The sequence below is a fragment of the Polypterus senegalus genome, chromosome 14, assembly GCF_016835505.1.
Source record: "Polypterus senegalus isolate Bchr_013 chromosome 14, ASM1683550v1, whole genome shotgun sequence".
In the NCBI taxonomy this organism is placed as follows: Eukaryota; Metazoa; Chordata; class Cladistia; order Polypteriformes; family Polypteridae; genus Polypterus; species Polypterus senegalus.
In genome coordinates this window covers 55,976,521-55,995,643 of record NC_053167.1, presented here as the reverse complement: position 1 = coordinate 55,995,643, position 19,123 = coordinate 55,976,521, and the positions used below count along the sequence as shown (strand labels likewise).

At 39.2% G+C, this 19,123-nt stretch overlaps 1 protein-coding gene and 1 long non-coding RNA gene across 2 annotated transcripts in view; one reads left to right on the top strand and one right to left on the bottom strand.

Annotated features, from left to right (window-relative positions):
- Positions 1-8,550, bottom strand: part of LOC120515268 (short transient receptor potential channel 4-associated protein-like) — an 87,735-nt gene extending 79,185 nt beyond the window's left edge. Inside the window, exon 1 of the mRNA XM_039736116.1 lies at positions 8,367-8,550. Within this exon, the coding sequence (XP_039592050.1) occupies positions 8,367-8,492 (126 nt within the window). The 5' untranslated portion in view covers positions 8,493-8,550. The remainder of the gene's footprint in view (positions 1-8,366) is intronic.
- Positions 7,347-10,087, top strand: LOC120515269. The gene is made up of 3 exons (XR_005630624.1): positions 7,347-7,621; positions 9,366-9,450; positions 10,029-10,087. It is a non-coding gene; the product is annotated as an uncharacterized LOC120515269 (long non-coding RNA).
- Positions 10,088-19,123: the final 9,036 nt, after the last annotated feature.

The following is a 19,123-nucleotide window of genomic DNA, read 5'->3' as shown; positions in this document are numbered from 1 at the left end:
AAGTAAATACACATCTATTTTATTTATAATTAAAAATAGTATTTATTGATGCCTTTTATAAACCACTTGTAACATGAGAGTGCAGTAACAAGTGCAGCACGTTATATCAAACATACCCTATTCTAGCTCACATGAGGAATTTCCAAACTTAATGATGCAGGCTTTTTCCTATTTAACCAGGTCAACAAATCCTTAATCTATTACAAAAGCTCCCCCTTGTGGACAGACCGTGAAACACTCCTAAGGAAATGCTAGCAAAACTTTACTTTCACATCTCTGAACTGTTTTTTCTCAATGGGAAAAAAAAGAAGAAAAAAAAAAAAAGAACAAAGTTTTCCCAAGTTCCTCTCAGCTTGCCAAACTCCTTATACCAAGGAAGGAAATTTCAGAAATCTGAGAAATACCAGATCTGCCCATAAATGAGAACATACAGCATGTCTGTTACAACTATCCACAGCTTGCGGCCATAAACATAGATGTGGTCAAAATTTAATTAGTAAACTGAGAATTCTTCTATTTTAAAATCATAGCTTTTGCCTCATTGATAATAGACAGACAGGGAACACTGGGCAGCAGGTGACACAAAATCCTGCTAATTGATCTCACAATATTAATGCCTTTAATCAGAAACTTTGACCAGGGATTTTGTAGAACCTCAACAGAGTACCAAATTCAACTTGGTTACAATCAGAACCTCAAAACTAACTCAGCAAAATGTTGTCCTTTGCCTGGTAAATCAGTAAACATTCTTGTTTAAAACTGAAGATTCAATTAACAATATAAACTGTAGGCAAACATTTCAATAGAAAATATCTGTGCCTATTCATTAATAAAAGAGATTTTTGCTTAACATGTAGATTTTCATGTTGCACTGAGTTATACTTAAGCATTAATGTCAAACAAAAGTTTAAACACCTATGCCATATTTTGCTTAAAGTTAGAAATGTAAGAAGCACCACTAATATTTATTTATTTATTTTTTATTATGGTGGAACAGTCATCCAGCATTATGTTTAGACTTAATTTTAAATGGACACATTTTCAATTTTTGCCTATCAATCTACATTCAGTACCCAAAATGCCAAAGTAAAAACAGGCTTATTGAAAGGTTTTCAGAGTTATTGCAAATCAAAAACTGAAATTTTTAATTCATGCAAGTTTTCGGACCATTAATTCAGTACTTTGTAGAAGACCCTTGGGCAGCGATTACAGCTTCAAGTATTTTGGGCAAGTCTCTACAAGCTTTGCACACCTGGATTTGGGCAGTTTATTCATTATTCCTGGCATATCCTCTCAAGCTCCATTAGACTGGATGGGAAGCAGCTAAAATGCCATCTTCAGCTCCCTCCACACATGTTCTATCACACTACTACCCTATTATCATTATAAAAGATGCCATTTCCATTAGGGAATAACATTGCCACGAGGGGTGTACAGTGTAACTCATCTGTAACTGTTTAGGTAGGTGGTACCCAGGGTTCACAGCAGAATACTGCCCACAGTATCAAACTCCCTCAATTTGCTTGTCTTCTCCCCATAGTATATCCAGATGCCATCTTGTACCCAAGGAAACAAACAATACAAACATACACATAACTGGCCATCCACATGATGCAACAGAAAATGGGATTCATTGGACTGGGCAAACTTCTACCACGGATTCAAGGTCGAGTAACCTTCACATGCCCACTATGGTGCTTTTGATGAAGGAGAGGTGTTAAAATAGGCAGTCTGACTGACCAGTGGCTTCCCAGTCCCAAACGTGGAAGATTTCATTTCACTGTGTGTAATTTAGGTTCAGGTTGACTTGTTACCAAAAGCACCACTGCATTCACTGATTTGTTAAGGAACAGCAAAGCATAAACGTATCATAAACGTATCATACTGAAACACTTCTCAGGATATATTCAAACACTACTACATACAGCAAGCTGTGGGTATGAGAATGACTACTCAAGACACTGATACATCTTTCAATGATACAGATTCAGAAATTATACAGCAGCAGTATACGGCAGGGGATACTTTCACAGCAGAGAGGTCTCAGCTTTATGCAGTTTGTTTACCCTCATTTTTCTTAAAAGGAAATAAGAATTCTAAGCAGGAATGTCAGAACTACCGATAATTTGGTACAAAATCAAATCCAAAACACCAAAAATACAACAGTACTAGCTTTATTACAGTATCGGTAGTATGGAGTCAACATTGGTACTACAGTGTTTGGATAACTGCTAATAGATATATTACTTTGGAAGGCTCAGTAATTATGTAATAAAAGCAAGAGTAAAAACTACACATTAATTAGGCTCAAAGTGCTACTGCACCACATTAACACATCTCACAAAGAAAACCAGCAAAAGTCCTTTTTGCAAAAGTTGTGTTTTGGAATCATGCTTATGTTAAAAAAAATAAAGTCGACACACAGGCTTTCATTATTACCTCCTTTATCTCATTATGAAGAAGGGAGGTGTACTTGTTTAACATATAGATGGTGAGAGCTATCGCTTTTTAATACTATGTCCTACATACTTCTGACAAAGAAGCAGAGGCTTTGCACTCATTCTCTGATTAGATACCTACAGACATCTCTCTATTATAATAAAAAAATCTTGGGAAGAGACACGAGATGCGACTCTCTCAGAGAGACACTTTCATGTCCCACGAGACGAGACTTTGTGCCAAGAGATTTAACCACGCCTCATGCCAGAAATAAAAGACAAAGAGTAGATGACAAAGCTGAACATCGTAAAGAATTCAAAAACATTGGCGCAATACACATGCAGAGCAGGTTAGAGACAATGGAAGTACAAAAATTCGAAAGTCTCAAAAAAATGATAGAAAAGATCACATTAGTGCAAACAAATGGAAATTATTACTCGGTGAAATAACTGAACAGTGAAGAGAGATTGAATATACTGTCCAGATTTAAACTTTAATTCGGAGACTTGTACATCGTCTAATTCATGTTGCCATCAGGGAAAAGCAGTGTCCAACTCAACCCCCCATCCCCCAACCCACCCCAGCCCAGCCCCCCAATGTGAGGCGTAGCCACAAGAATTTAAAGATTTGTTGTTTGGTGAAAATGAAATCCCGTTGAGAGAAAATTTCAAGCCCCGTGAGACAAGACTTTATGCAAAGAGATTTGGAAAAGTCCTGCTCACATCTAAAACTTTTACAACCATGCATACGGTTCAATCATTTCTCATTTGTGTGAATGCTATTGTCAGACACAGTTCATGTAGAGAGAAAGAAATGATATTCCCTCACAGGCAGTTATAAGTTGCATTGTCACAAAGTAATTCCAAACATGGAATCAAAATTCAATGCGATATTGACAAAAAGTTAAAAGCGAAAAGAGATAAAATATATGGACATAGGTGATATGACAGAAGTATGTAGATATTGTTTGGCATTAAACTTTAAGTCAGAGAATTGTAAATTGTCTAATTCGTGTTGCCATCAGGGAAAAGTAGTGCTTCTTCCGAATGAAGAGGTTTATCCGCGAGAATTAAAAGATTTGTTGTTTGGGGAAAGTGAAATCCACATACGTGAGTGGCAGAGATATGTGTATAGATCAATGATAGTGAGTCCTTTCTTCTGATGGCGTTGCGGTGTTCCTATATACGTGTTGCGATTCTTTTTGAAGTTTGTCCAATGTATACCGCTGAGCACGAACTGCATGGAATGCTGTACACTGCGTTTCGTGTTTCTGCTGTCGATTTCTTGTTTTTAGCATTAAAGAGGACCGTGCGCAGATTGTTCGTGGGTTTGTGTGCTATTCTGACACCTGACTTGGCCAGGATGCGCGCTGCACCTTCAGACACATTGTGGTGATAAGGGAGTGAGTGCCAGGCGGGGTGGGGGTTCTGATTCAAGTCAATTGTTTGCCGAGTTTTTTGGCGTCTTCTGTGTAGGCCTCGATTAATTAATGTTTTTGAGTATCCATTTGAAGTGAAAGAGATAGCGTCTCTCTTTCATTTTTGTTTTCTTCGTATTACAATGGGTGTGGACTCTTCTGAATAGAGTTTTAACACAGCTCCGTTTATGAGATACCGGTTGGTTGCTGGCGAAGTGTAATATCTTTCCTGCGTAGCATTCTTTACCGTAAACACTCACTCCCTTATCACCACAATGTGTCTGAAGGTGCAGCACGCATCCTGGCCAAGTCAGGTGTCAGAATAGCACACAAACCCACGAACAATCTGCGCACGGTCATCTTTAATGCTAAAAACAAGAAATCGACAGCAGAAACACAAAATGCAGTGTACAGCATACCATGCAGTTCGTGCTCAGCAGTATACATTGGACAAACTTCAAAAAGAATTGCAACACGTATACTGTATAGGAACACTGCAACGCCATCAGAAGAAAGAAATCACTATCATTGATCTATACACATACGAAATCAACAGGACATACATTTAATTGGGACGATGTACAAGTAAAATTTAAAGCCAATACTAAAAGTGCTAGAGAGCTGGCTGAATCCTGGTAATCAAATGAGAACACCAGCAACATACACCTGGACATAAATCTAGCATGTGCAAACTTAAGAAGAACTTATTCATCATAAACAAGACTTTACACCCAATACCAACCTAGCCACCCCTCCCCACCCACGTAAGTTATTGCTATATATTGCCTTCGATTCTTGTAAGTCTAAGCATTATCCTCTGATGAAGACCCCTGGTATGGGTTGAAAGCTCAGGAATAAAAACTACTTTATGATACGCGATTCATTTTCTCCCTTTATGGCTCTCCAGCTGCAAATATGCAAACCGTATCACAGACCTTCTCTTCCACATATATATATATATATATATATATATATATATATATATATAAAGGAACATACTTAGACAAACAAAGCCCCAGGAATTTGTGGCAATTAAAAAATAGTAAATGTTAAAAAAATTAACAACAGTTTTCCACTGACAATGAGATTTCAAAAACATGTTGTTAAAAAAGCAGCTTTAAAGACTTTTTAATTAAAACATCCTGAATTACCATGGAATTCAATAAGTCAACATTACATTATACATATTTTTTTAGTATTGATTTCAATCAGTACTTTTCAGTTACAAGAGTCTGAGAATAAATTTACAATGTGTACATGGTAGGATAAATGAGGCAGTCCACGATGACCTAATTCTCTAGGGCCTATGTTGAAATCCCCCCCAATTTGCTGCAACCCTGGAAGAATGACCATGTCCATCACAAACTAAATTTAAGTCTTGCATTGTAATTTGATATTTATGAATGCCAATATTAGTTAACTTAAATGATCACTGGGCAGCTACTTAACTGATACACCACTTTTTTTAAATGTAATGTTACTATTAGTAATAATATATTTTATTACATTTGCTGTTACTATTCGTATTTATATACTATACATTCTATTACAGAAAAAGGCACAATACTATGCACTTGAATAACAAATATACTTTTATTAAAAAAAAAAACAAAACTTTGAATAGGACTTCTGTTTTTGCCAGGATACTGAATATTGTGAAGTTTCACTGTATTGGTATCAAATACAAGAATGCCCAATTGCAAGCTCTTGTCAGATCCAGTCAGAAGTTGAACCCACAGCTAACGGCTCAAAACGGCACTTAAGCAGGATGAAAGGACAGCCAGTGTGGAAGCAATGTTTGATGTTCAATGTGGGGTTGGGGGGGGCGGATAGGGGTGAAAAAAACAAAAGTTTAAATTTGGGTGGCTTTATATTATAGGTCCATTACGTTCCATTACAGAGTACAGAGGAATTCTTAATTGCATATGCTAATAAACACGCAACACATGTTACTGTTATAGAAATATTTAAGATTAATATAAATAGAAAAAGCTTTAAAAATGTTAAAACTACTGTATTTGCATACTACTTTGAATTTAAATTGCAATGGTTTGATTTATTAATATCTAATAATATAACATTAAACATATAGTACAATTCTTTTATGAAGATTTCATATCATGAGAATATTGTACTGTGAAGCTTGAATTGCAATATAAATTGTACTGTGGGATGTGTGCCTTATCTGATGCCTATATATTTTACTGGCCACAATGCCTGCCGGTAGGTAAATGAATAAGTTTAAAAATATTTGATAACTCTTGCCTTACATGTACCTTCAGTATTCCACCTATCAACCTGTCTTGCTCAGCACTTCCTCTCGCAATTATGTTACCACAAAGCCTACTTCTCAGACTGTCTTCTTGAGTTGCCTTTCTCTTGCCTGCTATACGATTACCACTAATAGTAGACAGGTCCCAATTACCCTCCATGAAAATATCATTCCCATTCTTGCAAATGCTTTCAGTCAATGAAGGCGACTCTCTGCATTCCTCTTCCGCCTTTCAAAGGTATACTCCTGTGTCTCAAGCCCTCTTACCCTGTGCTTACCTTCTCAATCACATATGAACGAGGAACCAAAGCCAAATTGACCAATCAGATTGCTCAGAGATATACATACACATATATACAGGTATGTGTGTATACAGTACATACATACAGACACATATACAGATATATATTCACACATCCATACAGTCTATTAACTAATTTTCAAATAGCGAATGTGTATTACTTTATAAAACTAAAAATTAGGATGAAACCTATTGTTTAGGTTCACATTTTTTTCTTGAAATAGTAAAGATAAAAACAAACTCACATTTGACACACTACTTACAGGTATCGAATAGTAAGCAGCAGAGATTTTACATTTAACAGACTATAAAACATGGCACTTTTCTGACAAGTTAAAAACTTTTCTGGGCTTTGCCATTACCAGCAACTATTTAAAAGCAAAATAAAGAAAGAACAAATGAATATATACTGTTTTTTGAATGTTCAATCTAAAGTTTACACCCCCTCTGATCTATGAAAGCAGGAAACAGACTGCATTCCAAAACTTCTGATTTTTTAGATTGGATTAGACAAAAAATTGTAATCATATGGGGAAATTTTAAACAGATATGTAATTATAATCTGTCTCACTCAGATATACTGAATATACAGTAACTATCCATGAGAATAAAGAGTGTAAGCAGCCATTCATAGATCATGGCAGTAAAGTACTGAACCAAACACCAGAACTATTTGAAATGCGTCATGTAACAACACACTGAGTACTCAGTCAATGAATCATTTAGCCGGAAATATGTCAAGAAACACTAGTGGGGCTCTTTTACACCAACAGCAATATGCCTCCATAGTGCATCACTGGGACTGGGGCTACCAAATCAGAAGTTTTCTTTCTCTCTTTTTTATTTATTAGTCATTTTGATGTATGTTTAGACAATAGTGTGTATATTTATTTATTTAAAAAGAGCTTCTGTAGAAAGTCGAATTTCCCCCTGGGGACATACACCACGGCAATTTCTAAGTCACTTGAGTAAAGGGCACAAATCAGGGATAAACCCTGGACAGGGCGCCGGCCTGGGGACAACTGAAGCTCTGATTAATGCAATAACAGCAATTCTGTCACCTGTACTCTAGCACCCCTACTAGAAGTCTTCTCTCCTATTACTGAGGAATCTAATTTTATTTTACCTTTTTAACCAGGTACCTGTGTCGACTACATCTGATGAAAAACTAACTCACACTAGACGGGCAAAGGTAATAAAACTGAAAATCTTGTTCATTACCTTATATTTTATTGTTTAACCTGTTAATCTATGTAAAGAATTCAGTTTCTAATGTAAAACACCAATAGGTCTGTAGCTCCAAACCACAAGTTATTTTACAGTCAAAAATATATTTACGGAGTTAGACAGCAGTACTTAAAGGCAGAATTTCTGCCATCATTGGATTTATCAAACTACATTGATCATGTCTCGACTTTCTGAATCACAACCCACACGAAGTTCTCCATCTGCTGCTACTTACACTTCTAAAAAAGGGAACGCCAATCACACATTTCAAAAAACGGGAGCATTTCTCTCCTTATTTTTAAAATAAAAGTCAAAAGAATACACGGGACCACATTACCATGATATGAAAATGTTTCCTTTCCTCCAGTATCCAGCAAGTGTATCCCTGCTCCAGCCTGCTGTACTGTAGCTTTACTTGCAACGGGAAAGCCACAGACAACAATAATAGGTAAATACGTGACAGGCTCGCTCCTTTATCTTGCTACCGTGCCAATGTAGAGTTTCCTGCCGACCACTATGCTACTGGTATTCTCTTGAACTATGCGCTCTGGCTTCAAAAACTACCCACTCCGCCACAGCCTCCTGAGCCATCAGCCGGAGACCACAACCTCTTCACGGGCTTCTGCTCCACAACGAGGCTCGCGGCGGTGACGGGCCTCCCTCTCCGGCTCCCCGACAAGGGCCAAATCGTTAACCGCACAACTACTTACCTGAGTGCCCCGACACAGTCCTCGGCCGGTAACCTGGCCCTGTCGGATTCGAGAGACAATATTCCCCGTTTGTTGTCTGCGGGATTCCACTCGCCGAGGGTACCCTAACCCCACCGCCGACGCCATTTGGCTCTCCTTCCTGGACCGATCCAAACAGGAAGCTGTCGCGCGCCACCTAGATAATAAATCGGAGCGTGACGGCGCACGGCCCCCTGCCGGACAGCCTGACTGCTGCTGCCGAGGTTGCTGCGGTTGCCATTGATTTCGGGGTATTGGCCTTGGTCTATCTCCGAATTTTTATTTATTCAACTAGATTATTTGGTAGCGTATTGGTTTTTATTCCAGACACTACTACCGGCTGCCTGTACGATAGCCGAATAGATTAGGAGTTAGTAACAGCGACTTTATGCTCCCCTAACGAACTTAAAGGCCGGAGCCTCAACGTTACTACCATATTACCATTGGTAGCTCAGGGCAGTACGGTGGCACAGTGGTTTACTGCTTTAGTTTTAGGGCCGGTATGGGTTTTGCGTGCGTTTTCTCCGTCAACAGTGTTTTCTTTTTAAACACCTAAGTTAACTGCAGAATCAGTAATGGGATATATGTGTGTGCATAAGTGCTCCCTCTTCGTGGTATTTATTGCTACCGCCAGATTTAATATGCGTATTAGTAGCTTGTCACCCATACCTGGTATTTTATTTTGAAGAAAAATGACCAGCTGGACTAGAAACATTTTATTTCTATACCGAATACAAGCATAACAGACCCATCAGTGAAAGCAGACATGATCTGACACATTCTATACCAAGTGGCCACTCTATTAGATATTTCACTTTAAAAGTAGTCCCACAACTGTCCATAGTATTTGGTCTCCACAAGGTGTCAAAATCTAGCACACAGAAGGATGATAGCTGTAATTGAGAATAAATTGAACTTTCAAATAATCTGGTGGCTTGATGGATTGCAGTTACTAAAATGAACTCCCTTTCACATTCCTAGGACCATCACAGAACTTTGCAAGCCTTGTGGCAAATCTGTTTATTGCTGCCATGAAAGGATACCCCTAACCAACAAAGAGGTTCAGGTAACCTTCATCCTTAAAATATTTGTCTGCTCATATTAAAAAAAACACACAGAGTAGCAGAAAAACACAGCTAATCTCATTACAATGTTAGCACTGGCCAACAACACCCCTGGAGCAATTTTCAGTTTAAAGGCCTTGCTCAAGGGTCCAACAGTTAAAGATCCCTTCTGAACCAGCATCTTTACATTACCTGTGGCCTTAAAATCAAGGAAAAAGACCCTATACCTGAAACTTATTATAGCAACATAGCACATCCATTTGGGGGTGAGGAGGATCAGGCTCCCCGGGTCACTCCTTAAACTCCACTAAATATAAGTAATGCCTCAAGTTCATATTCACTGAAGTTTTGTCTGTGATCTGCCATTCTTTGAAAATAAAGATGTTACTCAGTAACATGGCCAAATACATATAGTGAATAAATCATGAATATTCAAAAAAGGACATTTTTTTATGCCATACATGGTGTCAGGCATGCACATTAGAGGGTCTCCTCACGGACTCAGTCGAGGTATGTAATAACCCACCTGGATGAGACGGGACACTGTCGTTAATATTGTCTTCCCCTTCTGTCCCTGCAGCACCAAGAAACCACCAGCCTATTTAAAAGAAGAGGAAGAACAACATCCACCACCACCACTGGTCTGGTACATGGAGTTAGCAGACTAAGCAGTCACCTTAGACGGCACATTAGTCAAATACAACTTTTTTTTTTTGGGTAACAGTACAATATAACAATACCACAAAAATGAAAGTGGAATGTGAACTTGCATACATACAGTATAAAGTACCTAATCTGTATATGCCTTTAACAATGGTAAGAAATATTTTCAAGTTTCAAATATCTCACAAGTGCAATTCTCTCTGCTTCATCCCAATGCCAGCATCCGTACATCTGAACAGTGCATCCGCATTTCGAAGCCACACGTCAGTACCAGATATTGCTGTTCACTTCCCTAATTTTTTTCACATGTATATATTCTACTTGTCATTTTGTAAAATGGTGTTCATGCAGTGTCTGTGCAATGTCTCCTAAGTGCATAAAGCACATGTTTAGTTGAAAAAAAACAGATGTTTTACAGCTTGCTGGTCCAAGTTTTCACACTGCCAATGTGTTCAGAGAACCGCGCAGGATGAGCGAAAACAGCACAGTGTTGTTTTGTATTTCATTTTGCAGTCGCAAATGTCAGTCATATTATATACAGGGCTCAGACATGTACAGTGAAGAATTATTTATGAGAAAAATAAATGAAAAGGATTGGCTTAAAATCAATAGAAACACATCCAGTAGGCATTATAAAACAAGACACACATATAAAGATTATATATTCATTATTTTGTGTGTCGTTCTGGAGATTTGCTGTTTTGTACTTATGGGTATGTGGACTAAGTATATCCAAGTAAGGGTATGTGTAGGCGAGAGGGCCTCAGGCAGCATTGTTTAACATCCTGGGCCTGAATGAGAACAACTTGCTGTGCCCTGATACAAAGAAACTAAAATGATAATAAAACACATAGTCACTTTTTATAGAGGGTGGCACAGTGGTAGTGCTGATGCCCCTTAGTAAGGAGCCCAGGGTTTGCGTCCTGGGTCCTCCCTGTGTGGAGTTTGCATGTTTCATGTTTGTGTGTGTTTCCTCACACTGTCCAAAGACATGAAGGTTAGGTGAATTGGTGGTGTTAAATTGGGCCTAGCAGGTGTGTGTGTGAGTCTGCATATATGAATGACTGGCTCCCTGTTTAAGGTTTGCACCTGCCTTGCACCCTGTGCTTGCTGGGATAGCCTCCTGCGACCCTGTTCTGGATTAAGCAGGTTAGACTTTTCATTGAGTGAGAATGAGAGCACACTTTCACTGGCGCAGCTGCCTATAGCATTTGAATAAACAGCAACAACATGAAAATCTGCTTTGTTACATGTTAAATCTTCTCTTTCTCTCTCTGTTTTTTTTGTTTTTCTCTTAAGTAAAAGAATGACTGTTTAAAAAGTATATGTTCACTGATCTTGATTGTGTGTGATTTTTTGTGGCATTTTGTGGTGTTTTATCGTGGTTGATGCTGATAGCCTAATTCGTTGTCAAACGTGGCATTTCTTCCTAAGTCCCTGTTTACCGGATGCCATCTGCTTGATTTGCCTTTGATCTTCTACATCTCTTTTCGTGCAGCTTCAATGATCTTTCCAGTACCTTGTGCACTTCCAACACCTTCACGCCAACAACTCTTTCTTGCACCACTCACTTGGGGTCACAGGAAACATCATCCGAGCAACACAGCAAATGCCTTGTACTGCATTTGGACTCTGCTCGGCAGAAATGCTGCCAGCTCACCTAATCACCTGAATGTTCTTCCTGGAATGAACAAAGTGGCAGGGACTCTCTTGAACAAGTGGCCAGCTCATTTTATAATAACTAATAATAATGTGGTACAGTTACAGGAGGATGCCCAAATCAAGACTTTTTTTGCAGAAGAGAGAAACACAATATTATTGGTTGTGCTTTAGACTTGCAGCAAGAAATTACCTTGAAGTACAATGTTTTTATATATGCTATATGTATTAAGATCCTCAGTAACAAATACAAAAGATAAAATAAAAAGTTCCTTTTGCTTTTTAGGTGTTGTCAGCTTTTCTATTGGTACAACTATTGCATTAGTGCTGCCTCCTGCCTACATAGACTAGAAAAAATGAGTGAATATAAAGGAAACAGAAACATAAGAATAATGATAGCATGTTCACTTTATCACAGAGAATCCTTAATATACAAAGCAAATAGGGTGGAGTGGTGGCTGGCATCCTGAAGGTTGCCAGTTCGAACCCCCATCACTGCCAAAAGAAATCCTACTCTGCTGGGCCCTTGAGCAAGACCCTTAACCTGTATTTGCTCCAGGGGCGCTGTACAATGGCTAATCCTGCGCTCTGACCCTAAGGGGTATGCGAAAACTAATACAAGAAATTGTATAAGGTGAAATAAAGAGCAAAAAAAATAAATAAAAAATAAAAAAATAACCCTGTACGGAAACGCATGCCTCAAAAAATTGTCCCCTTTCTAAATTATCTTCTAAGCTTGTTGATAGAGCCTCATATACTGTATTTAACTAGAGCTCAGAGTCACTCGACAGTCTTTTGAACACAGTCACATCATTCACTCATAACACTGTAGACAGTGGCTTTGTTACATCATACTGCTACTATCTTTACTATTAATTCAATAATCCTATTCCATTTATCTTTTATAGGTGCTTTCCTATTTACCAATAAGCGTTTTTTTTGCTGAAATTATATACTATACAAATATATATAATACTAACAAGAAGCAAAAAAGCTAAAGAGTTGGGGCAACACAAAGGTGAATCCCATGTATTTGGTTGAAAAAACAGCAAAAAAAAGTTATCGCTGTATAACAATGCCTTTGCAGATGCGAGTGCATTGACTTACTGCTTGATGTGGTAGCAATCTATATAAGGGTCTTGGCAAAGCCAGAAGTGACATCATAGCTACACATGCCATTGATTTTCAGGTCTGAGGACAAAAGAACAGGGTAGGCAGTAAGTGAAGCATCAGCTTGTGGCTTGGGTTGAAAATGCTAAAGCATTAGCCTTCACGTTGTGTCCAATTCATAGTACACAGTATATTTATATATGACATACAGTAAGTATATATAATATGATCTATACATACTGTATATATATATATATATATAGTAAAAGACCAGCCTGGCTACAGACAGACACACAGACTAACAATGTCCCAAAACACACACGTTTATTATTTTCTTCTATGCCTGCACACACAATACTCTGCACAAACTCCAATTAACTCTGCTCAGTCCTTTCTTTGTCTTTTCTTCTTTTCCTTCTGCTGCCTTCACTCCTCCAGTCGCAAGCTCCGTCCTCTGCCTCCCGACTCCGGCTCCCAGAGTGGAGTGAGGTGGCCTCTTTTATACTGCATCCGGAAGTGCTCCAGGTCCTCCTCGATCAAGTTCCAGCAGCGGAAGTGCTGCATGGGAATTCGACTCCTCTTATGGCAGCACATACACCAGGTGTATGGCGGAAGTGCTGCAGACCACGGCTCTGGAACGGTCCAGGCAATGTAAACCGGGGGTTGCCCTCTCATGTCCCGGGGGAGGTATTGTTGGTGATATGTCCACTCCCCCGGTCATCTTCTGAAAAGGGCATCCCAATCAGAATATACAGTGGTGTGAAAAACTATTTGCCCCTTCCTGATTTCTTATTCTTTTGCATGTTTGTCACACAAAATGTTTCTGCTCATCAAACACATTTAACCATTAGTCAAATACAACACAAGTAAACACAAAATGCAGTTTTTAAATGATGGTTTTTATTATTTAGGGAGAAAAAAAAATCCAAACCTACATGGCCCTGTGTGAAAAAGTAATTGCCCCCTGAACCTAATAACTGGTTGGGCCACCCTTAGCAGCAATAACTGCAATCAAGCGTTTGCGATAACTTGCAATGAGTCTTTTACAGCACTCTGGAGGAATTTTGGCCCACTCATCTTCACAGAATTGTTGTAATTCAGCTTTATTTGAGGGTTTTCTAGCATGAACCACCGTTTTAACCCTCAATGGTTCCTTGGGGTGCGTTTTGCACCCCATGCCCATTTCTATGGCTACTACCATGTTATTATTAAAATTTCAGCAGTTATCCTCTAGGACATTGTAAGTGCACTAGTTTTTCATACGGTCATGCATAAAATGATAGAAAAGTGTTAACGTCAATTATCGCTGGCATATTTTCATCGGGGGTGCAATATGCACCCCCAAAAAAACAATTTTTGACAGAAGTCTGTGGAGATTCTCAGCTATCCAGGTCATGGTTATCCTAAAAAAGAGTTATGCTGGACTTTGTTTCCATCCAGAGTGCTTTCTCAATTCTAACTGATTGGTTGGCAAAGTTAAAAGAACTGTATTGTAGGTGGATTGGGAGGACAACTGATTCAAATGAACGACTGTCGTTGAACAGAGGCGGTGGCCTTATACATAATCTATCACTGACCTACAATGCAGTTCTTTCAACTTTACCCAGACGGTTCCACAGTCGTTCACGCTGGGAGGATGACTGGTTCAAATAAACGACCGTCGTTGAACAGAGTTGAACAACTAGTCCCATTCAGAGGACGATGTCCATTTAGGCAGTACATTCCCAGTAAGCCTGCCAAATATGGGATAAAGGTGTGGTGGTGCTGTGACAGTGCCACATCTTATCTACTGAATGCAGAGGTCTATCTTGGGCGGCAACCGAATGAAGTCAGATATCATGATCAGGGTGCACGTGTTGTGAAAGCAATGGTATCACCTTGGTACAAAAGTGGTCGTAATGTAGTGGGAGATAACCTGTTTACAAGCATTGCACTGACAGAAGAATTGCTTACACAGGGTATGACCTATGTAGGAACGATGCGCAAGAATAAACGAGACATTCCTCTGAGCATGATAGCAAAAAACAGAGACGAATTTTCTTCGATCTTTGCATTTGATGGCAACAAAACTTTGGTATCATATGTCCCCAAAAAAGGAAAGCCGGTCATCCTTTTGTCAACAATGCATCACGACAAGGCTGTTGATGGTATGAAACAAAAACTAGAGATCATCCTTCATTATAATGCTACTAAGAGCGGCGTAGATAACATGGATCATTTGGCCTGCATCTACTCTTGTAAACGAATAATCAACAGGTGGCCAATGGTCCTGTTCTTCAACATGCTTGACACAGCTGCCATTGCCAGTTTCATGATCTGGATGTGCAATAACCCTGATTGGAACAAGTCATCCAAAGCGATACGTCGTCGCCAGTTCATCGTGAGTCTCGGGGAGTCTCTTGTCGAGCCACTGATTAAAAGACTAGGCCTGCTTGTCCAGCACATTCTGTCAATAAATCAAATGTACTTTGTGACAAATGCATATAACTTTAGACATGTCATTTGCAGAAATCTTAAACGTTTGCATCTAAAAGGTGTGATAATATATATTTTACAATCTTATTAGAACATTGGATTTAAAATGGCACTTACATTGCAGCAGTGAAGGGGTCGGCTAGACGGAATGTGCATTATATGACCAGTCCCCTCCGCTGCCCCCCACCCCCCACTGCCGCAACCCCATTAACTGCACTATTTCACTGCATAAACTGTGTATGCATCATGCACTTACCTAATAAACGCATCTTAACTTTAGTTCATTGAATTTGAGCTTGGTACCATTGAATTATATATACCAATGAATAGGGGTGCAATTTGAACCCCAAGGACCTGGAACGTAACTTTCTAACAAGGACCCATTGAGGGTTAAGGTCATGCCATAGCATCTCAATTGGATTCAGGTCAGGACTTTGACTAGGCTACTCCAAAGTCTTTATTTTGTTTTTCTTCAGCCATTCAGAGGTGGATTTGCTGGTGTGTTTTGGGTCATTGTCCTGTTGCAGCACCCAAGATCGCTTCAGCTTGAGTTGACGAACAGATGGCCGGACATTCTCCTTCAGGATTTTTTGGTAGACAGTAGAATTCATGGTTCCATCTATCACAGCAAGCCTTCCAGGTCCTGAAGCAGCAAAACAACCCCAGACCATCACACTACCACCACCATATTTTACTGTTGGTATGATGTTCTTTTTCTGAAATGCTGTGTTCCTTTTACGCCAGATGTAATGGGACATTTGCCTTCCAAAAAGTTCAACTTTTGTCTCATCAGTCCACAAGGTATTTTCCCAAAAGTCTTGGCAATCATTGAGATGTTTCTTAGCAAAATTGAGACGAGCCCTAATGTTCTTTTTGCTTAACAGTGGTTTGGTCTTGGAAATCTGCCATGCAGGCCGTTTTTGCCCAGTCTCTTTCTTATGGTGGAGTCGTGAACACTGACCTTAATTGAGGCAAGTGAGGCCTGCAGTTCTTTAGACGTTGTCCTGGGGTCTTTTGTGACCTCTCGGATGAGTCGTCTCTGCGCTCTTGGGGTAATTTTGGTCCTGGGAAGGTTCACCACTGTTCCATGTTTTTGCCATTTGTGGATAATGGCTCTCACTGTGGTTCGCTGGAGTCCCAAAGCTTTAGAAATGGCTTTATAACCTTTACCAGACTGATAGATCTCAATTACTTCTGTTCTCATTTGTTCCTGAATTTCTTTGGATCTTGGCATGATGTCTAGCTTTTGAGGTGCCTTTGGTCTACTTCTCTGTGTCAGGCAGCTCCTATTTAAGTGATTTCTTGATTGAAACAGGTGTGGCAGTAATCAGGCCTGGGGTGGTTACAGAAATTAAACTCAGGTGTGATACACCACAGTTAGGTTATTTTTTAACAAGGGGCAATTACTTTTTCACACAGGGCCATGTAGGTTTGGATTTTTTCTCCTAAATAATAAAACCATCATTTAAAAACTGCATTTTGTGTTTACTTGTGTTATATTTGACTAATGGTTAAATGTGTTTGATGATCAGAAACATTTTGTGTGACAAACATGCAAAAGAATAAGAAATCAGGAAGGGGATAAATAGTTTTTCACACCACTGTATATATATATATATATATATATATATATATATATATATATATGATGGATGGCGCCATTTATCCCGGCCAATACCCCAAGCCGCCAGGTGGAGCCCTCCTTGCAGCGTGGAGGTCCCCAGAAGACCAGCAGGGCATCATGGACATTGGAGTTTTTATGCAAAGCCCTGCTGGATGCCGTGGGGCCACAGGAGGAGCTGCAGGGAGGACCGAGGGCTTCTTGTGCCCTGTGACCCGGAGGTTCGTCACAGGAAGAGCGACGGACTTCCGGGTTGAAGAAAAGGACTATTTACCCTGACCTGGAAGGAATAAGGACTTGTGGACTATTGGGCAGAAACACCTCCGGGTCAGGAGTATAAAAGGACTATGGGAACTCCCAGACAACGAGCTGAGCTGGGTGGAAGGGTGGCAACGCATCTGGGAGCTGGAGGATTGGTTTATTGTGTATTATTGAGTATTTTTGAATTATATGAGTATTGTGGAGAAGAGTGTGCTTTGTGCACTGTGGAAGAAAAATAAAGTCAACATTTGGACTTTTACCTGGTGTCTGGAGTCATGGACAGGGGTTCAAGGGAGCGAGGGCGCCCCCTATCGTTCACAATATATATATATATATATATATATATATATATATATATATATATATATATATACTGTACAGTCATATGAAAAAGTTGATCTTAATTCTTTGGATTTTCCTTTATCATTGGATGAGCTTTCAAGGCAGAAACTTCCTTTTAATATCTGACATGCCTTATGGAAACAGTAGTATTTCAGCAGTGGCATTAAGTTTTTTAGATTAACAGAAAATATGCAATATTCATCATAACAAAATTAGACAGGTGTATAAACTTTGGCACCCCAACAGAGATATGACATCTATACTTAGTTGAGCCTCCTTTTGCAAATCTAACAGCCTGTAGACGCCTCCTATAGCCTTTGATGAGTGTCTGGATTCTGGATGGAGGTATTTCTGACTATTCTTACATACAAAATCTCTCCAGTTCAGTTAAATTTGATAGCTGCCGAGCATGGACAGCCTGCTTCAAAACTAGCCACACAGCCCCACAGCATGATGGAACCTCCACCAAATTTGACAGTAGGTAACAGGCGTTTTTCTTGGAATGCGGTGTTCTTCTTCTTTCATGCAAAGCACTGTGTTCCCAAATGAATCTGGCTTGTCTAAATTAACATTTGCATACAACAAGCTACTGTTTGTGGTGTGAGTGCAGAAAGGGCTTTATTATCATCACCCTGCCATACAGATGTTCTTTGTGCAAATTGCACTGAATTGTAGAACGATGTACAGATACACCATCTGCAGCAAGATGTTCTTGCAGGTCTTTAGAGGTGATCTGTGGGTTGTTTGTAACTATTCTCACAATCCTGCACATATTCCGCTCTTGTATTTTTCTTGGCCTGCCAGACCTGCTGGGTTTAACAGCAACTGTGCCTGTGGCCTTCCATTTCCTGATTACATTCTTTACAGTTGAAACTGACAGTTTGAACCTCTGAGATAGCTTTTTGTAGCCTTCTTCTAAACCAAGATACTGAACAATCTTTGTTTTCAGATCTTTTGAGAGTTGCTTGGAGGATCCCATGCTGTTACTCATCAGAGAAGAGTCAAAGGGAAGCACAACTTGCAGTTGACCATCTTAAATACCTTTTCTTAGGATTGGACACACCGGTCTATGAAGTTTAACGAGCTCATCCAACCAATTTGGTGTTGCAAGTAATCAGTATTGAGCAGTTACATGCATTCAAATCAGCAAAATTACAAGGGGACCCACATTTTTGCGCAGCCAGTTTTTCACATCTGATTTAATTTCATTCAACTAAATACTACTTCACTCAAAATCTTTGTTCAGAAAACACCCCAGTACTCAGATGTTCCTAGGAAATGAAAGACATGCCACTGTTATCCTTTTTGTTGAAAGTAGAGTAAATTATTATGCAGGCTGAGAGGGGTTCCCAAACTTTTTCATATGACTATCTCTCTCTCTCTCTCTCTCTATATATATATATATATATATATATATATATATATATATATATATATATATATATATACTTGGGCCAGCATATAACTTATCTAAAAGACTTTTTCAAATGCTCAAATATTTAACATATGATTCGGATTATTCTGTAAATAGCACCGAAATGGCA